The sequence below is a fragment of the Thunnus maccoyii genome, chromosome 9 (genome assembly GCF_910596095.1).
Source record: "Thunnus maccoyii chromosome 9, fThuMac1.1, whole genome shotgun sequence".
NCBI classification, from domain to species: Eukaryota; Metazoa; Chordata; class Actinopteri; order Scombriformes; family Scombridae; genus Thunnus; species Thunnus maccoyii.
The window spans coordinates 30,037,701-30,052,073 of record NC_056541.1 but is presented as its reverse complement, the minus strand read 5'-3'; the positions used below and the strand labels follow the sequence as shown (position 1 = coordinate 30,052,073).

The window sequence follows — 14,373 nt, the reverse complement described above, 5'->3', positions numbered from 1 at the left end:
GGAGTCTAAATGAATAGAACATACATTTAATAGAAATACAAAGACAATGAAAATATGCAACTATGTTTCTTAAATTTCTTAAAGTTTTCTTGAAATAAGGATATATTGTAGAAAATAGCCAAAGTTATTTTATAAACTAGAACAAAGTAGAATAATATGACTAATTCATCTGCACTGTCCACAACAATGGAGGTCCCAGTGAATTCCAAAATTGGCAAGAAACCCAGTCCAAGGTCATGGTAGTCGTTACCAGAAATAGTTGACCGCGGCCACATCCCAAGTGCACCACTCTGTATGCTGTTATCTTTGGACACTTTGATTGAAAGTATATTCTTGAAGATGTGTCAAAAAGGAGTCTCCAGTGGGTTGGACAGTGAAAACCTTTATGAAACCCCTCCTGATACATGTGTTCCTTAAGTTCTCAAACCACCTCAAACCGTGTCATCACAAGATGTTACTGGTGTGCTCCTCACAGAAGATAAATTGTATTTTGAATGTACAATAGTGTGCACTAACAGTTTAAATACAAAAACTCTATAGTGTAAAAACATTTAGAAATGCTACAGGACGATATAGAACATTAAGTTGAATTCTGTGTAGTGAATGTAAAGCAGGTGACCTGCGGTTGACCCTGTCTTGTCCTCACAGCACCAGCCTATCCTCTCCTCCCTCCTGGATAACCTGACCAATAGACGCCTGGCTCTGAGCTCTTATGAAGCACTGCCTCTTGCACTCCATCAGCTGCTCCAGGTCTCGCCACATCTTCATCTGCTCCATGTTGGCGCCGTGGCTCTCCCTCACCATCTTCTGCTTCTCACGCAACTTCTGCAGTTCACATAGAAACGGAGTGAACAGAGCAGTAAGTCTAAATTATAACTGCATATGTCCAATATCTTGTTAATATATAAAATTAGCACGTAAAAGGCAGCATTTCCCTTAACCTTCCTTCCAGTGATCGTCCTTGTCCTACCCTGTCTGTCCTCAGACTGTGTTGTTGACAGCATGAAGGAATATTTCCAAGTATTGACCATCTGTTGGGTCAGTACTTTGCTCACCTTGCCAAGTAACTCCTGCTCTGCAATATTCTTCATGTACACTTCCCTACACAAAAAGAACAGAAAGGTAAAATTCAAATGCAGGCCATAGCAATTTCACATGATGAAATCACCCAGTGTTTTTAAATAAAGGTGTGGTGTATCAGCATATCTCGATTTCATGAGGTACGGTAACAAGTTTCTGATAACTCTTTGTGCTGCGTGAAAGAATAAAATGGCAGCAGCTTAACTGACTGTGTTGTAATAGGAGCTTCCTGGGGGGTAAAAAGGTGATTCATCTTGCGAGCAGCTGGTTGGCCCAGTTCAGCATGCTCACCTGATGGCCTTTTTCCTCTCTTGCGGATCAGAGGACACGTAGGCCTTCATCTCTTCTGCCGCCCGCTGTATTTGCATCTCAATGATCTGTGGAGGAGGGTGGAGGGTTTATTGTCACAGTGGGTGTTAAGGGGCAGGTCACTTGCAAAAGGCTGCTGCATTTTATACACCCCTAAGGCACCTCAGAGGGTAGCAAGTGACTTTTCAGTTCTAATTTTGGCTCGTAAAACGGTCATTATGACATTAGCTTATGGCTAAAATGTTTTTTTTCCTGCTTAAATCGACTGCCTTTACAAAATTCTTGCCTCTGACATGCAGTTGATATGATGGTATCGGTTTTCCTCCTGTGCTGTCTCCTCTCTCAATGCTTTCACCTCCTGTGAATGAAAACATAGACAAAAACATTAAATATTACACAAGATTCCACCAAACATGTATAAATGTATTTAAATTGCTGATCATGACTATATTCTATCTAGTGCAGTATAATAACTATACCTGCTCCAATTTAGATCTGTTGCTCTCCAGACCGGCAGCACAACTTTCATATTGTGCCTTCTTTTCATCATATTCCTGGCTTAGCTCCTGTTATGATAGGGAAAAAAAGCCATTCACAGAAACACAGAGAAACCATGAACTAAACATCATACAATATGAGAATTAAGACAAAAACCTATAATACACAAAGTTCAAGAGTTTTGTCATACTCTTGAAACTATTTCACATCAACATATTGTAGCATCACAGCTGGCGTTTGAGCAGTTTAACTTACAATAGCCTCTAGTCTAGTCTATTTATGTCTTCCTGTTGCAGCTCTTCATTAGCAGACATTACCCAATAAGATGGGAGAGCGATTCTGGGCACACGTGTAGGAAAATTTAGTCCTCCGCTTTAGCAAAGCGATGTGGGGGGCTTTCCCATCATGTGTTTTATTTATGGACTATGTAAATTATTCTTAATGGACCCTGTCATGATAACACAAAAAACATGATACAAATGACTTGCAAGCACACAGTAATGGACCCACCACCCCCTTGCCTTTGAATGAAGGACAGATTCATGGTGTATCATGGTTTTTTCCCCTCAAGAAAAAACAAAAAACAAAAGTCTCTGGGGAGAATTTCTGAGTGGGCTGTATTTTGCAGCTTATATCATCCTATATACTGTATGCATCACTGCAGTTTGGAATATGAATTATTCTATTTCTTTTACATCAGATTAGTGAACCACACTATCAACCCCAGTAAGAATGATTATGAAAGCTCAGAGTTGAGAGATCACATTGTGCTCCACTTCAGTATTAATTTCTTGTTAATTCTATTCCTGGGTTTGGTGTGTGAATGGGACACAGTGATCCTCTGTCATTTACTTTGAACATCCTTTATTTAAATGTGGTCAGGTGGAAAATTCTCTTTAGACACACTAATTGACATAGTTAGAGAGCTCTTTGAAGTGGAGGTGATATAATGTTGGCGATGCTCACCTGACACCGCTGCCTCAGTGACCTCAGTTCTTTGATGATTGGAGCTAGAGCTGACTTCTTCTCCACTATCATAGAGTTTAATTTCTTCACCTGTAAGAAGACCAACAGCACATGGTACATTCAAACTGAAAAAACAACAATAAAGCTACATAGTAAATCTTTTGCTAACAATAATCACAATGTTAATTTTTCTGTGTCTTCTAAAGGTTTATGGAAGTAGCACATTCACATATACATTTAAAGTCTGCAGAAAAAGGCCAGGTAACGTGACTGTGAGCAGCACTATCAACCGGACAGGTGCAACCTGACTAATCATATTTCTCAGTAGTACAGTATGGAGAGTGTCTGTAGCCAAGGTAAATATACCATTTTAGTGCTTCAACACATCCCACTGTACAGATTATATGACAGTATTCACTAACAATTTAGTAAGTATGAACTAAAAACATCACAGATTTCAGCTTTCAGGCTTAACAGTGTATTTCTAAGGTCCAATGTGACAGTCTACTTTCAGGTTGGAGCCACGATGTTTGACTCCATCACTGGGAGTGGATCTGCACTTTGCTAAACATACAAGCTGCCAAACCAATTAACAAACTCACTACAGCTTGGAGCATGGCCTAATCATCCTTTGCAACTGCTTCCCTCTGGGAATCATGACAGGTTGATTAATATAGTAAGGTTGAAGCTGTGAGCAATGCTGGGATAACGATAAGCATTTGCTTTGTATTTGCATATTACATATAACAATAAAGGTCTATGCTGACGGTCTCACACAGGTGTTTTCAGTAACTCTCTGATTAGACCTCTGCCAGGTTGAAGATGGGCGGAGCTATGCAGGGAATTAAATAAGGTCATTAAACAGAAAGGAGGTCTAATTAGCCAAATTAAGTGAAAACACCTGTGTACATGAACCATGAGTGTACAGAGGAATAAAGTCAGCTTCCTTTAATTTCTCAGTGGAGCAGCACCATAAAAATGCAGTTAGTTGACATAACAGATTTTGCTCTTTAGCAAAACTACAGTGATATATAAATATGGTGTAGTCACCATTTCAGACATGTCATCCAGTGTGCGGCCCTTCTTCTCATCCAGCTCGCTTTTGATGGCAGACACTCTCTCCAGTTCCTCCTGAGTGTTGCTGTAGCCAGAGATGCCCTTCTCAGCTTCCACAGTTTGCTTGAAATACATGATGGTGAGACACGTTAAGTCGTCCAGACAAGAACAAATTCAGCACTGAAATCTAATGGTTACATACAATCCCCCACGTAAAATGATAATTTTGTTCTCAGTATCCTGGTCCAACCCAAAGTCAATATGAACTATCAGTCAGTGTGCCATCAACCACTTTACAATTTGAGTGCATTTAAGAGATACCGCTAGCAACCACTTTGTTCCATATGGTTAAATGTAAAAGCTGTGACATGAAAACTCTTTAAAAACTGGATTCAAAATATCAAGGACTGAATGTCTTACAATACAGCTAACACTATGGGGAGGACAGCAGCTTTCAGTTGCAGTAAGAGAGCTACCCACTCATCACATCAGAAAGATCAGAAGGAAAACTTTCACTGCTTTAACAAATCCCAGCGAGGGATGCAGACAGAGGATGAGCAGCAGATGTCAGATATCAGAAATAGCAGCTCAGACTGTCCTGCGTCAGACAGCCTATCAACAAGTCAGGTGCTGCATAGAGGTGTGAAGCCATTTCCAGGAAGCTTCTACCACTTCACTGTAAACACAACCTGCTTGAATGGGGAGATCAAGTGAAAACAACACAATTGGAAAAGCAGTATGGGAGCAGAGAGGTAGATGGGATAATGGATGAATATTATAGGGAAGAGAGAGCACTAAGTTAGGGGGGTATCTAAGGTCCAGGCAAGAATATGGAAAACTAAAGGATGGAGAGGAACCAGCCTGTGGTCAAAAGATCTCTACTTTAAATTCCAAACCTTAGAAAACCTCAGGATATAAAATAAATGATGGCTTCTTTAATGATGCCATGTGCAAGGTATTGTATGAAATGATGGCAGCATTCAGATGTGACCATATGAATATTCTTTCATTGCCATGCAGTCACCTTTCAAGGCTGCTTCTCTAATGTGTTTTTTTTGTCCGCTTGTCTTATGTTCAAGTTGAAAAATGGGGAAGAGTTACCAGTTTCTGTTGGACAGTCTCATGCCTCTGCTTGAGAATCTCCTCTGTCCGTTGAAGAACTCCATACTCGGCTTTCAGCTCGGAAATTTCCTGGCGTTTCTTCTTGTACAAGGTTCCCTTGCTTCGCAATTTCCCCACCAAACGTTTCAACTGCGAGAAAGCAAGAGACAGAAGTCAACACGACCTTCAAATTAAAAGAGCACTGAATGTTACTTTCAAAAGACTCAAATACTAAAGATGTCAGATGTCCTGGTGCCTACAGGTTAAGATGCAGGCTATAACAGCAACACGTCCCATTTGATATAAGACAGGGACCTTTGTTGTCCTTCCCCCTTCTATCCCACTATGTGTTATGTCTACATCTGCATGGTCACTCTTAAGTAAAAAGGCAAAATACCCAAAATAATATTAAAAAAAGCTCAGCATTCTTTAACATGAAAATATGGTTATTTTTTGGTGCATTGAAATGTAGAGATATTTAAAGAGTAACTGAACAACCCCTGAAAATCTTGCTCTGCTGACCTCCAGTGCTTTAACTTCTCACCTTGCTGGAGTGATGTAAAGATGTAGTCCAGGACCCCGTGACCTCACTGTTGAAATAATTTATTGGTTGCTATAATCAATCCTTTCACACGTCGCTGTGAAAGGATTCCTCCCTCATACAATTCTAATGTAAGAAATGGGGGGACAAAACCCAATCTGTGTTCTGTTTGACATCAAAAGTTCAGAAATACCTCTCTTTGTGATTCCATGTACAGTGTTTCATTTCTGAGCTGCAGTGTAAAGATAGTAACACAAAGACAGAATTTTTTAAATAAAAAGACTGTAACTTTGGAAGAAGATCCCTCACTTGATTTGACCAACATAGACTGCTGAGGTAGTATGGAGCCAATATGGATAGGAGGAACAATCACTTCAACCAATAACACATATGGAGATGTGAGTATTATATTAGGACAAACTTGAAAAAATGTGAGCCTATACTTTTATTATTACTTTTCAGTGAAACCTAAGATTGCGTGCCTGCCACATGCAATAACTTATAGTTATAGTTGGTTTAGAAAAACAATGAAAGAGGCATAAATGCAGTTTATATTTGATGACATGGTGTCCAGCACAGCTGAGATACTAGGAAAGGCCACAGGAGAAGACGATGGGTTGAGCCAGGTGATGGAAGGGATTAAGGAACAGCAGAGGGGCCTGAGGGGCCACGCCATGATCTGAAATGGTCACTCGATCCTTTCAGGTTCACATCCAACTATATACAACAAACTGCTTCATCTGGCAGAATAACTGCTTTAAGTGGATGTTCAGTCCTCCCCACAGTGATTGACTGTCTGTTGGGACACAATGAAACTCCTCCACAATGAAGAGCAGCTATAAATGAACATGGACACGGGAGAACAGCCCCAGAAATCAGTGTGCTTCACGTCCTTTGGGGACCCGCCAAGCTTGATGTGTGTGTGTGATGGGTAGGTGGGTGGATATGAGTGTGTGTGTGTACATTTATTCTTTGTGTATTTTGAGGCATCAAGGACAGACATGGCTGAGAGAGGAATTAGCACAGCAGAATAATACTGCATAGTGTTCCTGACAGTGTGTCCCCAAAACAACTGCGGTTCAACTGGCCAGCAGCTCAGTCATAACACACTTGTCACAGACATGCAGTACATTCACACCAACACACACTTGCATGCAAATCAATAGAAACATAAATAATGCAGGAGATGCTCCAAATAACTACATGCAGGACATACAGTAGCAGCGTGTGCTATGAAATTTGAATTTAGCAAGTTAGAAAAAAAATCAGCAATGGGGTCTTAACTAAAGTAAGACTAAATTTAACCAGTGTGATTGGGCTGGTTGATAAAAGTGGTTTCATGTTACCGGCCAACCAATGATGAGCAGATGTAGTCATCCCTCTCAGAGAGACCCTGCAGTTGGTGGGTGGCATGTGATGACACATAACCAGCAGAATGGAAAATACCACTGATAAAGTGATCATCTCCACCGTGGCTGATGGCCCAAAACTACGGAGGAGTCTGATAAGCTGTGTTTGACAAAACATTTTCCATTAACTTCATTCATGTATAGACTCAAGGGCCCTCTTTGTTCCTACAAACAGCTCCCTCTCATTATTGCAGACTTAAAGGCATGTCAGTCGCAAATTACTGTAACAGCCGTGTAATTATTGTAGGATATTTGACCATGGCTTTAGTACATATGTTTTCAAAATTACAACCACATTTTCCTTAACATCCCATAATATATCTTCCTGTCACAAAGAAGATTTTAACATTTCTCCTCCGCTGCATTGTTCCGAGGAATGCTTTCTCTTTGCTTCCTGGGGAGAATAAACATGCTGAAGATAATTTTTTCCACTAATATTTCACTTCCTTTATCATTTGCCAGAATCAGTGAAAGTATTAGTTTTGTTTCTGCTGCAAAAACATTTCCCTCTTTCAGTTTTGTGCCATGTTTTGTGCCAGAAAATTTATCAGAAGGTCTGACCAATTGGCAGAAACCAAAAAAATGCATTGAAGAGGCCAGAACAGGTTGTCCATCTTCTTAGTACATTGGTCTTGCTTATTTAAATAAATTATATTAATGTCTCAAAGTTATGTGGCAATAATGTATCAATGCTAAAATGCTACATTTAGCATTTTAAATGTTTGTAATAGAGATTTATGTGACGGAAATTCACTTTTTTCTTCTTCCCCCGCACAAGCACGTCAGAGGAGTCAGAATGACACACGTGCACCATCCGCAGGGATTGACAAAAGCCCCATACCACACAGGATAGAGCAGGGAGAAAGCTGTTGCAATTTCATACATGCTGTGACTCTTTTGCCTCAACAGTGAGCCCAGCTCTAACCTCAATGTGCGTCAAACACCAGGCTATAAAAATTCTCGTCCACACAGTGCATTATGGTCACAGCACAACCCCCATCTGTCAGCATCCCTCTGCTAATACAGAACTGTTTAAGGTTGACTTTTTATCTGTAAGCTGAATGTATGCTTAGGCAAAAGAGGAGGTGATTGCTCAAGGCTTTCTGACTTAAGTGCAACAATATTGTTAAGTTTCAGTCTCCCTGTCAATAGTTCAGTCCTATTCATCAGCATGCCAGCTCAGAGTGGACCATTCCATGTGTTTGAAAAGGAAAGAACTGCACATCTTTGTCATGGGATAAAAATAAAGACAAAGGTTTTATGCCATGAGTCTGTTTAATGTGTTCAGCTGACTAGAATTGGGAGATTGAGTACACTAAAGATTAGGGAAAAGGCCAACTTTCAGGCACTTTGTTCAGTACAGTTCCTTGTTCTGGATATTCTCTGTTGGGTTCTATTTATGGCTCTGTATGGGAATGTGGGGGAGAGTAGGGAAAAGGGATAAGTAACATTAGACAGTGAGCCTGTCTGTGTTTGGATAAGAACAGAAATAGCCTTTTGTGTTTTCTGTGGTTTGAAAATCTACTAGTGTGCAGATAAAGTTTCTATAGGTGATGTTTGCAGTCACCTCAAACACAAAGAAGAGAATTAAACAGAAAATGCTTCTTATCTTGACCGTTGGCAATAAAATCCAAAATCTGCCATCATACAGTATATGTCTAGCTAAAAAACCTTGAAAGAAAGTCAGAATTGGTTGATATTTAGTGACTACATAAATTAGTTACTGTAAGAAGCACGTTCAACAGTGTACCTCATCACCCCGGATGACCTCTTCTCCATCTGTCGGTCGTGCCTGGTTGGTCCTCTGCCTCAGCTCCCGCTCTGCTGCAGACAGCTCCTCCCTCGCTTCCTGAAGCTCCTCTGCCTTCGCCTCCTTCCTACGAATGATGATGGACGCCTGCAAGAATCACATTACATTGGAAATATAAACATGATATAAGAGTTGCTGCTGAGTGACTTTTCACTCATTGGAGAGTGAATGTAAGAGAGCAATGATGATACTAATAGGGCAGGAAATATCAGCTCATAAAAAAAGCTTTGCATTAGAATGAAACCTTAAATCTACAGGCACTCTTGTACAGAGGTAGAAAAATAGTGGATAGGAGCTAGAGAAAGACATTGTAGTAACACTACAGAGAGTCTACAGCTTCACTAGCAGCTCTGCGAGGCTGTACTTGATTTAAATGCTCACATCAGCATGCTAACAGGCTCATAATAATAATGCTAGCATGTTGATGCTCAGCAGATATAATGTTCACTGTGTGGGTTTGGTGTGTTGGCAGGCAAACATTTGCTTGTTAGCACTAAACACTAAAGAACAGCTAAGGCTGATGGGAATGTCATTAGTCTTGTGGGTATTTGATCATAAACCAAAGTATTGGACAAATGATAGCATAAGATGAAGTCAGGGGATCAAAGTTATTACAATTAATTTTCTGAGGGGCTATGAATCTGTGTACTAAATTTCACAGCCAATAGTAATCGAGATATTTAAATAAAGAACTAAAAAAGTCAACCTCATGGCAGTGCTAGAGGAAAGGTAAGAGGATCACCAAAGTCATCAGACTACATTGTCTGGGAATGAACTTTTGTGCGAATACATCAAGTAGACATTGAGCTATCACAGCATACATGACAACTTTGACCTGCTGCTGGCGCAAGAGGAATAGTCAAAGTCGTTAGAATGTATCCTCTGGGGACAATGAATGTCCGTTGTTAATTTCACAGCAATCTAATTAATAGTTGTAGAGATTGTTCACTCTGAACCACAAATGTTAACCTAATGGTGGCGCTACTGAAAAAGGTTCACCAATGTCAGTAAGATTCACCCTCGAGGGACCATGAATGTTAGTACAAGATTTCATTGCAATCAATCAGATAGTTGTTGAGATATTTTAGTCTGGGCCAACATGGTGAACTGATTGACAGACAGACATTGTCATCCCTAGAAGCATGCCGCTAGCATGGCTGAAAACCAGCAAACTGTTTGTAGTGTAGACTAAAATTGAGATACAGTTCTTAAACAAGTTTATTATGATATAATTTATGTATATATTAAAACAGTAAACTGCTTTTAACCACAGCTTTCTCCTCAAGACTTGACTGTACACACATTGTACATACAGTACACTTCCTAAAAATAAAAACCTTCAATTTCACAATCATCAAAGATGAACTATCAGCCTCTGTTATCTCTGCCTTGTTAAAGCAACAAAACAAATGAATAAATAATCCAATATATCAAGGCACTGACCTTCTCTAACATAAATTAACCTGCTGGTGAACCTTTGCAAGACGCCTCATCCTTACCATCGCACTGCATCAGTCAGCACCCACAGGGCCCAGTGCACAAGAGCCAAAAGAGACAAAATAGATGAAAGACATCAAAGAAAGCCAACAAAGTCAACACCTGTTGCCTGTAAAGTGTCAGTTTGTCATCCATTGGATCATTTCTCATCATCTTCTTTTCAATCAGCTGGTTTATCTGAGAATCGACTTCTTTAATCTGTAAAAGCGGAAATTACAGAACTCTCAGAAACTGACACATCAGAAATTTGCAATGATAAATATGTGCAGAATTCACAACCACATCCTGGTTTTGACCTTGTCCTCCAGCTCCTGGAGATCCGCCTGGCCCATGGCAGGCTCTGATGACACCTTCTGAAGGTACTGCACTGTATGCCTCATACCCTCCAGCTCTTTGGGGAGTTTCTCAGAGACCATGTAGGAGTTGATCTTGATCTCCTCTTCAAGCCTCTTCATTAAGCCTGAAAAAGACAAGATTGCTTTTAATGAAAGCACTTTGAGCTTAAAGTGGTTGAAAGCCCATCAGGCTCTGATTACTTGAGTCAAGCTGAATATCACTACTATATGCAAAGCTACTGAAAATATGAAAAAACCCACAACAATTATCTTGTGGTAAAAATACTGATATTAAAATACTCTTTAATTAATTTCATTGTTGAGAAGTAATTACTTGTTCCGAACAGAGTACTTATAAATGTCATCATTGTTGGATTAGTATTCAAAGTACTTTTTCAAAGTATTTGTGATAAGTGACTTTAATTGCCCAGATTCACCTCAGTCTGCATTGCACAGATCTTTTTAGAAACTGCAAATGTGTAAATCTCTCCTCTGACTGAAGATGAGAACAAAAGGAGATAATTTAAACATCAGATAAGCTCTATGATAGCACTTCAAAGATCAGCATAATTAGAGAGTCTCAACAGATGAATGCCTATTAACTGGGAGACCCCCTAACACTCTCCTGTGTCCTTGAATTTCCATCCAGCTGTGCCCTGCAGAGGCAACACCAGGACATGGGTACTCACTCTCTGGATTGGCATCTGCTGCCGCCTGTCGCATATCCTTCAGCTGCTGCTGCGATCTCTGTAGTCTCTGCTCTGCCTGGAAAAGCTGAACACATGCAAATGATTACTAATACAGGTAAGCTGGGAAAATGTACATGCAATACCTAGTTTTAGGGTTGCGAGTATCAATTGATCTTTCCATTATTTTTTCGATTAATATATGAATTGTTTGGTCTATAAAATGTCATAACAGAATGAAAAATGTCCAGCATGTCGTCCCAGAGCCCAAGATGGCATCTTCAAATTACTTGTTTTGTCCCAAAAGCAAAGAAACAGCAAATAGAGAAGCTGGGAGTAGTGAATTTGTAGTGTTTGGGTAATAAAAATGACTACAACAATGAATCAATTTTCAAAATTGTTGACAAACCCTACAATGTTGGCTCAATTCAACATGTCTCTATAGAAGTATTTCAAAGCTGTTTGCTCACCCAAACTTGATTACTCACAATCGACATTATAATGTCTAGAAAATTTGTAGCTGAAAATTTATTTGAAAAAAGGCTGTACTTTTTCCAGGCAGTTGCAAAATATTTCAGTAATGATTACAAAGTTATCTGTTGTTTATGATTATGCCAAACAAAGTACAAGAAGCAAGAGATCTTATAGTGCAAGATGTTTAAAAGGCTTTGAGCATGATAGCAATCAGGTAAACAGTTACATCAGCTGAGATACTTTTGTCTTTTCAGTCCTCCAAAGCACAGCAGACAGCACGTTGTTTCACTGGTTTATGACGCCTCTGTAATATATACAGAGGTGAAGATGTTGCAATGATAAATAACAAGAGTTTACTTGATTCTTTTGCTCTTGCTTCTGGTGAGCCAGTGACTCCTCTCTCTCCTTCTCCACTCGCAGCTGCCTGGCCTGTTCCAGCATCCGTTGATGGTTGGACACTGACTCCACCTAGTGGATCAAAAAGTTCACATGATGACAGCGTTTGATGGCAGGCTGTCACATGGTCAGCAGAAATAACCACGCACCTCTGACAAGAGTTAGGTTTCACCTTTTGGCAGGGCCTATATGTAAGACCCATTAAATCAACACCTCATTACTTCACAGCCTTGTTAAGACAGACTTGCAGCCTGTCAGATCCCTGTCAGGCTATTAGAGAAGCTGATAATATATGTCTGTGGTCATGTTTTCATTCCTCAGTGGATCCTAAAGCCTTCCAAGCATTACAAGAGCGAAAGGGGCCTCTCAGGGTTGTCTGACTTACCCTCTTCTTCAACCTCTCCACACGTTTGATTAGTTGGTCTTTCTCCTCCTCCATTGCACTAATGTCCTGTTATTGAAGGAAAGAAGGATTATTTTATAGTACTGGACATACTAAAATAAGAAAAGGTGGAATTTTTTTATTATTTACATATCAGAGAAACATTATATATAACCGCTGAACAAAATCATGTTAATTAGGGCTGCAACTATTTTCATTATTGATGAATCTGTCAGAAAAATACTAACATCACAATATGTGCTACATTATTATCATAGAGGACAAAGCAAACCAGCAAATATGCAAATTTGAGAAGCTGAAACCAGTATTATTATTTGGGTATTTTTGCTTTAAAATTACTTAAAGAATTGTTTAGTTAATTATTTTTCTGACAATCAACTAATAGATTACTTGAGTAATCATTTCACCTCTGATGTCAATGCTGACAGTTTTATACTGAGAAAGCTTAGTCTCAGTAACTTCTACTAAACAATGATTATAAAAGGTTATTGACTGTTTTGTTTACCCTCCTGATTTCTGCTGTGGAGAAGCCTGAAATCCTCAGCTGCTCACACTCCTTGTGATACGTCTTAAATCCTTCCACCAGCTCTTCATACTGTGAGTGCACAACATTAATGCATCCTCTCTTTTGCCTTTTAGTTTATTAACACATTCAATAACTAGGAAATTACATGTTGATGGTATGTGTGATATACAGTATTGATGCACCTGGTGATAGGTGTCATTGATGACATCATCCTGCAGGAACTCTGCAGGCACCTCAAGTTTAACTAGAAAACGAGCCAAGTAAGCCCTCTTCTTCAGCTCAGGGACCCTCTGTAGCAGCCAGTGGAGGATAGGGTGGACCACCGGCTTGCTGCCAATCACCAGGCCCTGTCTGAAGCTGCTCCTGTGTGAGGCCAGAGAAGACATTGTGTGCATTGTGATAAAAAATATCCCACAGAATAGAAATACAGAGAGCTTCACTATATGACGTGGGGATATTTCAGTTCTCATTGACCACAGTAACTTACACATCAGATTGGTTGCCAGGAGGTTTGTATTTCAGCATCCCCAGCAGAGCACACATTCTCTTCACGGTTTGTTCAGGCATTTCCTCACGGATATCTAAAGCTTGCTGAAAACAAGCAGAGCAGTGGGAAGTAAACTGCTGCAGCACTGACACCGCTGAATGTCATTACCTAACATGAAGCAATTCAATGATGAATGTCACACACAAACTACTATCACATAACACCACAGAATAAATACAACACAGTACACAACCATACCAAGTCTGTAGCTACAGTTGTTGAAGCTAGTCACCCACCTTTGGGTCTATTTCAGCCAGAACATCATTTAAAATCTGCAGCAGCTGCATCGGTTCGAGAGAGTCAAACGTGATGAGGTTAAAGTTTTTCTTGAATGGGTCTTTGTTGAGTTGCTCAACGATAAATTTCAGCTGCTCACTCATCTTGGAAACTTGCTTGTTATATCAGGTCCTCTTCTTTGCTAGCTTAGCCAGCTAACTTTTTAAATAATTAGCTCCCCGTCGTCGACTAACTAGCTAGCTAGCATGTAAAGACGCCCTCTAAAGACTCCTCCATCGGCCTTGTTGTTGACTGTGTAAAACAATAATTTACAAACGATTATGAGACGTCTCCAGGATATTCGTTAGTTCGCCTTGTTGTCTCTTCAGCTACGTTAGCTAGTTGCTGTCAACAACGGCCGCATGGAAACCATGGAAACCATGACGGCGTCGCGGGTTAGTTGCTAACAGGAAGTAGATTTGGCAGCCCGTTCAAGAGAGGTTTGATGCGCTAAATCTACGCA

At 40.0% G+C, this 14,373-nt stretch overlaps 1 protein-coding gene across 1 annotated transcript; it reads right to left on the bottom strand.

The window, feature by feature from the left end:
- Window positions 1-10: 10 nt before the first annotated feature.
- On the bottom strand, window positions 11-14,259 carry ift81 (intraflagellar transport 81 homolog). Its single transcript, XM_042421017.1, has 18 exons — window positions 13,871-14,259; window positions 13,575-13,678; window positions 13,270-13,450; window positions 13,067-13,156; window positions 12,544-12,609; window positions 12,120-12,230; window positions 11,292-11,376; window positions 10,564-10,727; window positions 10,370-10,465; window positions 8,711-8,857; window positions 5,011-5,160; window positions 3,904-4,032; window positions 2,854-2,943; window positions 1,869-1,955; window positions 1,676-1,747; window positions 1,372-1,457; window positions 1,056-1,101; window positions 11-825 (listed from the first exon to the last, which is right to left on the bottom strand). The coding sequence occupies exons 1-18, from the start codon at window positions 14,012-14,014 to the stop codon at window positions 643-645; spliced, it is 2,031 nt and encodes a 676-aa protein (XP_042276951.1). The 5' UTR covers window positions 14,015-14,259; the 3' UTR covers window positions 11-642.
- Window positions 14,260-14,373: the final 114 nt, after the last annotated feature.

What these genes read in the sequence shown, in the direction of transcription:
- ift81 (XM_042421017.1), bottom strand. Translation starts at nt 14,014, where the DNA reads ATGAGTGAGCAGCTGAAATTTATCGTTGAGCAACTCAACAAAGACCCA. An exon ending in TGGCTGAAATAGACCCAAAG is followed by an intron (nt 13,679 to 13,870) that starts GTGGGTGACTAG and finishes GCTTGTTTTCAG; the next exon opens with CAAGCTTTAGATATCCGTGA. An exon ending in AGACTGTCCAACAGAAACTG is followed by an intron (nt 4,033 to 5,010) that starts GTAACTCTTCCC and finishes ATGTATTTCAAG; the next exon opens with CAAACTGTGGAAGCTGAGAA.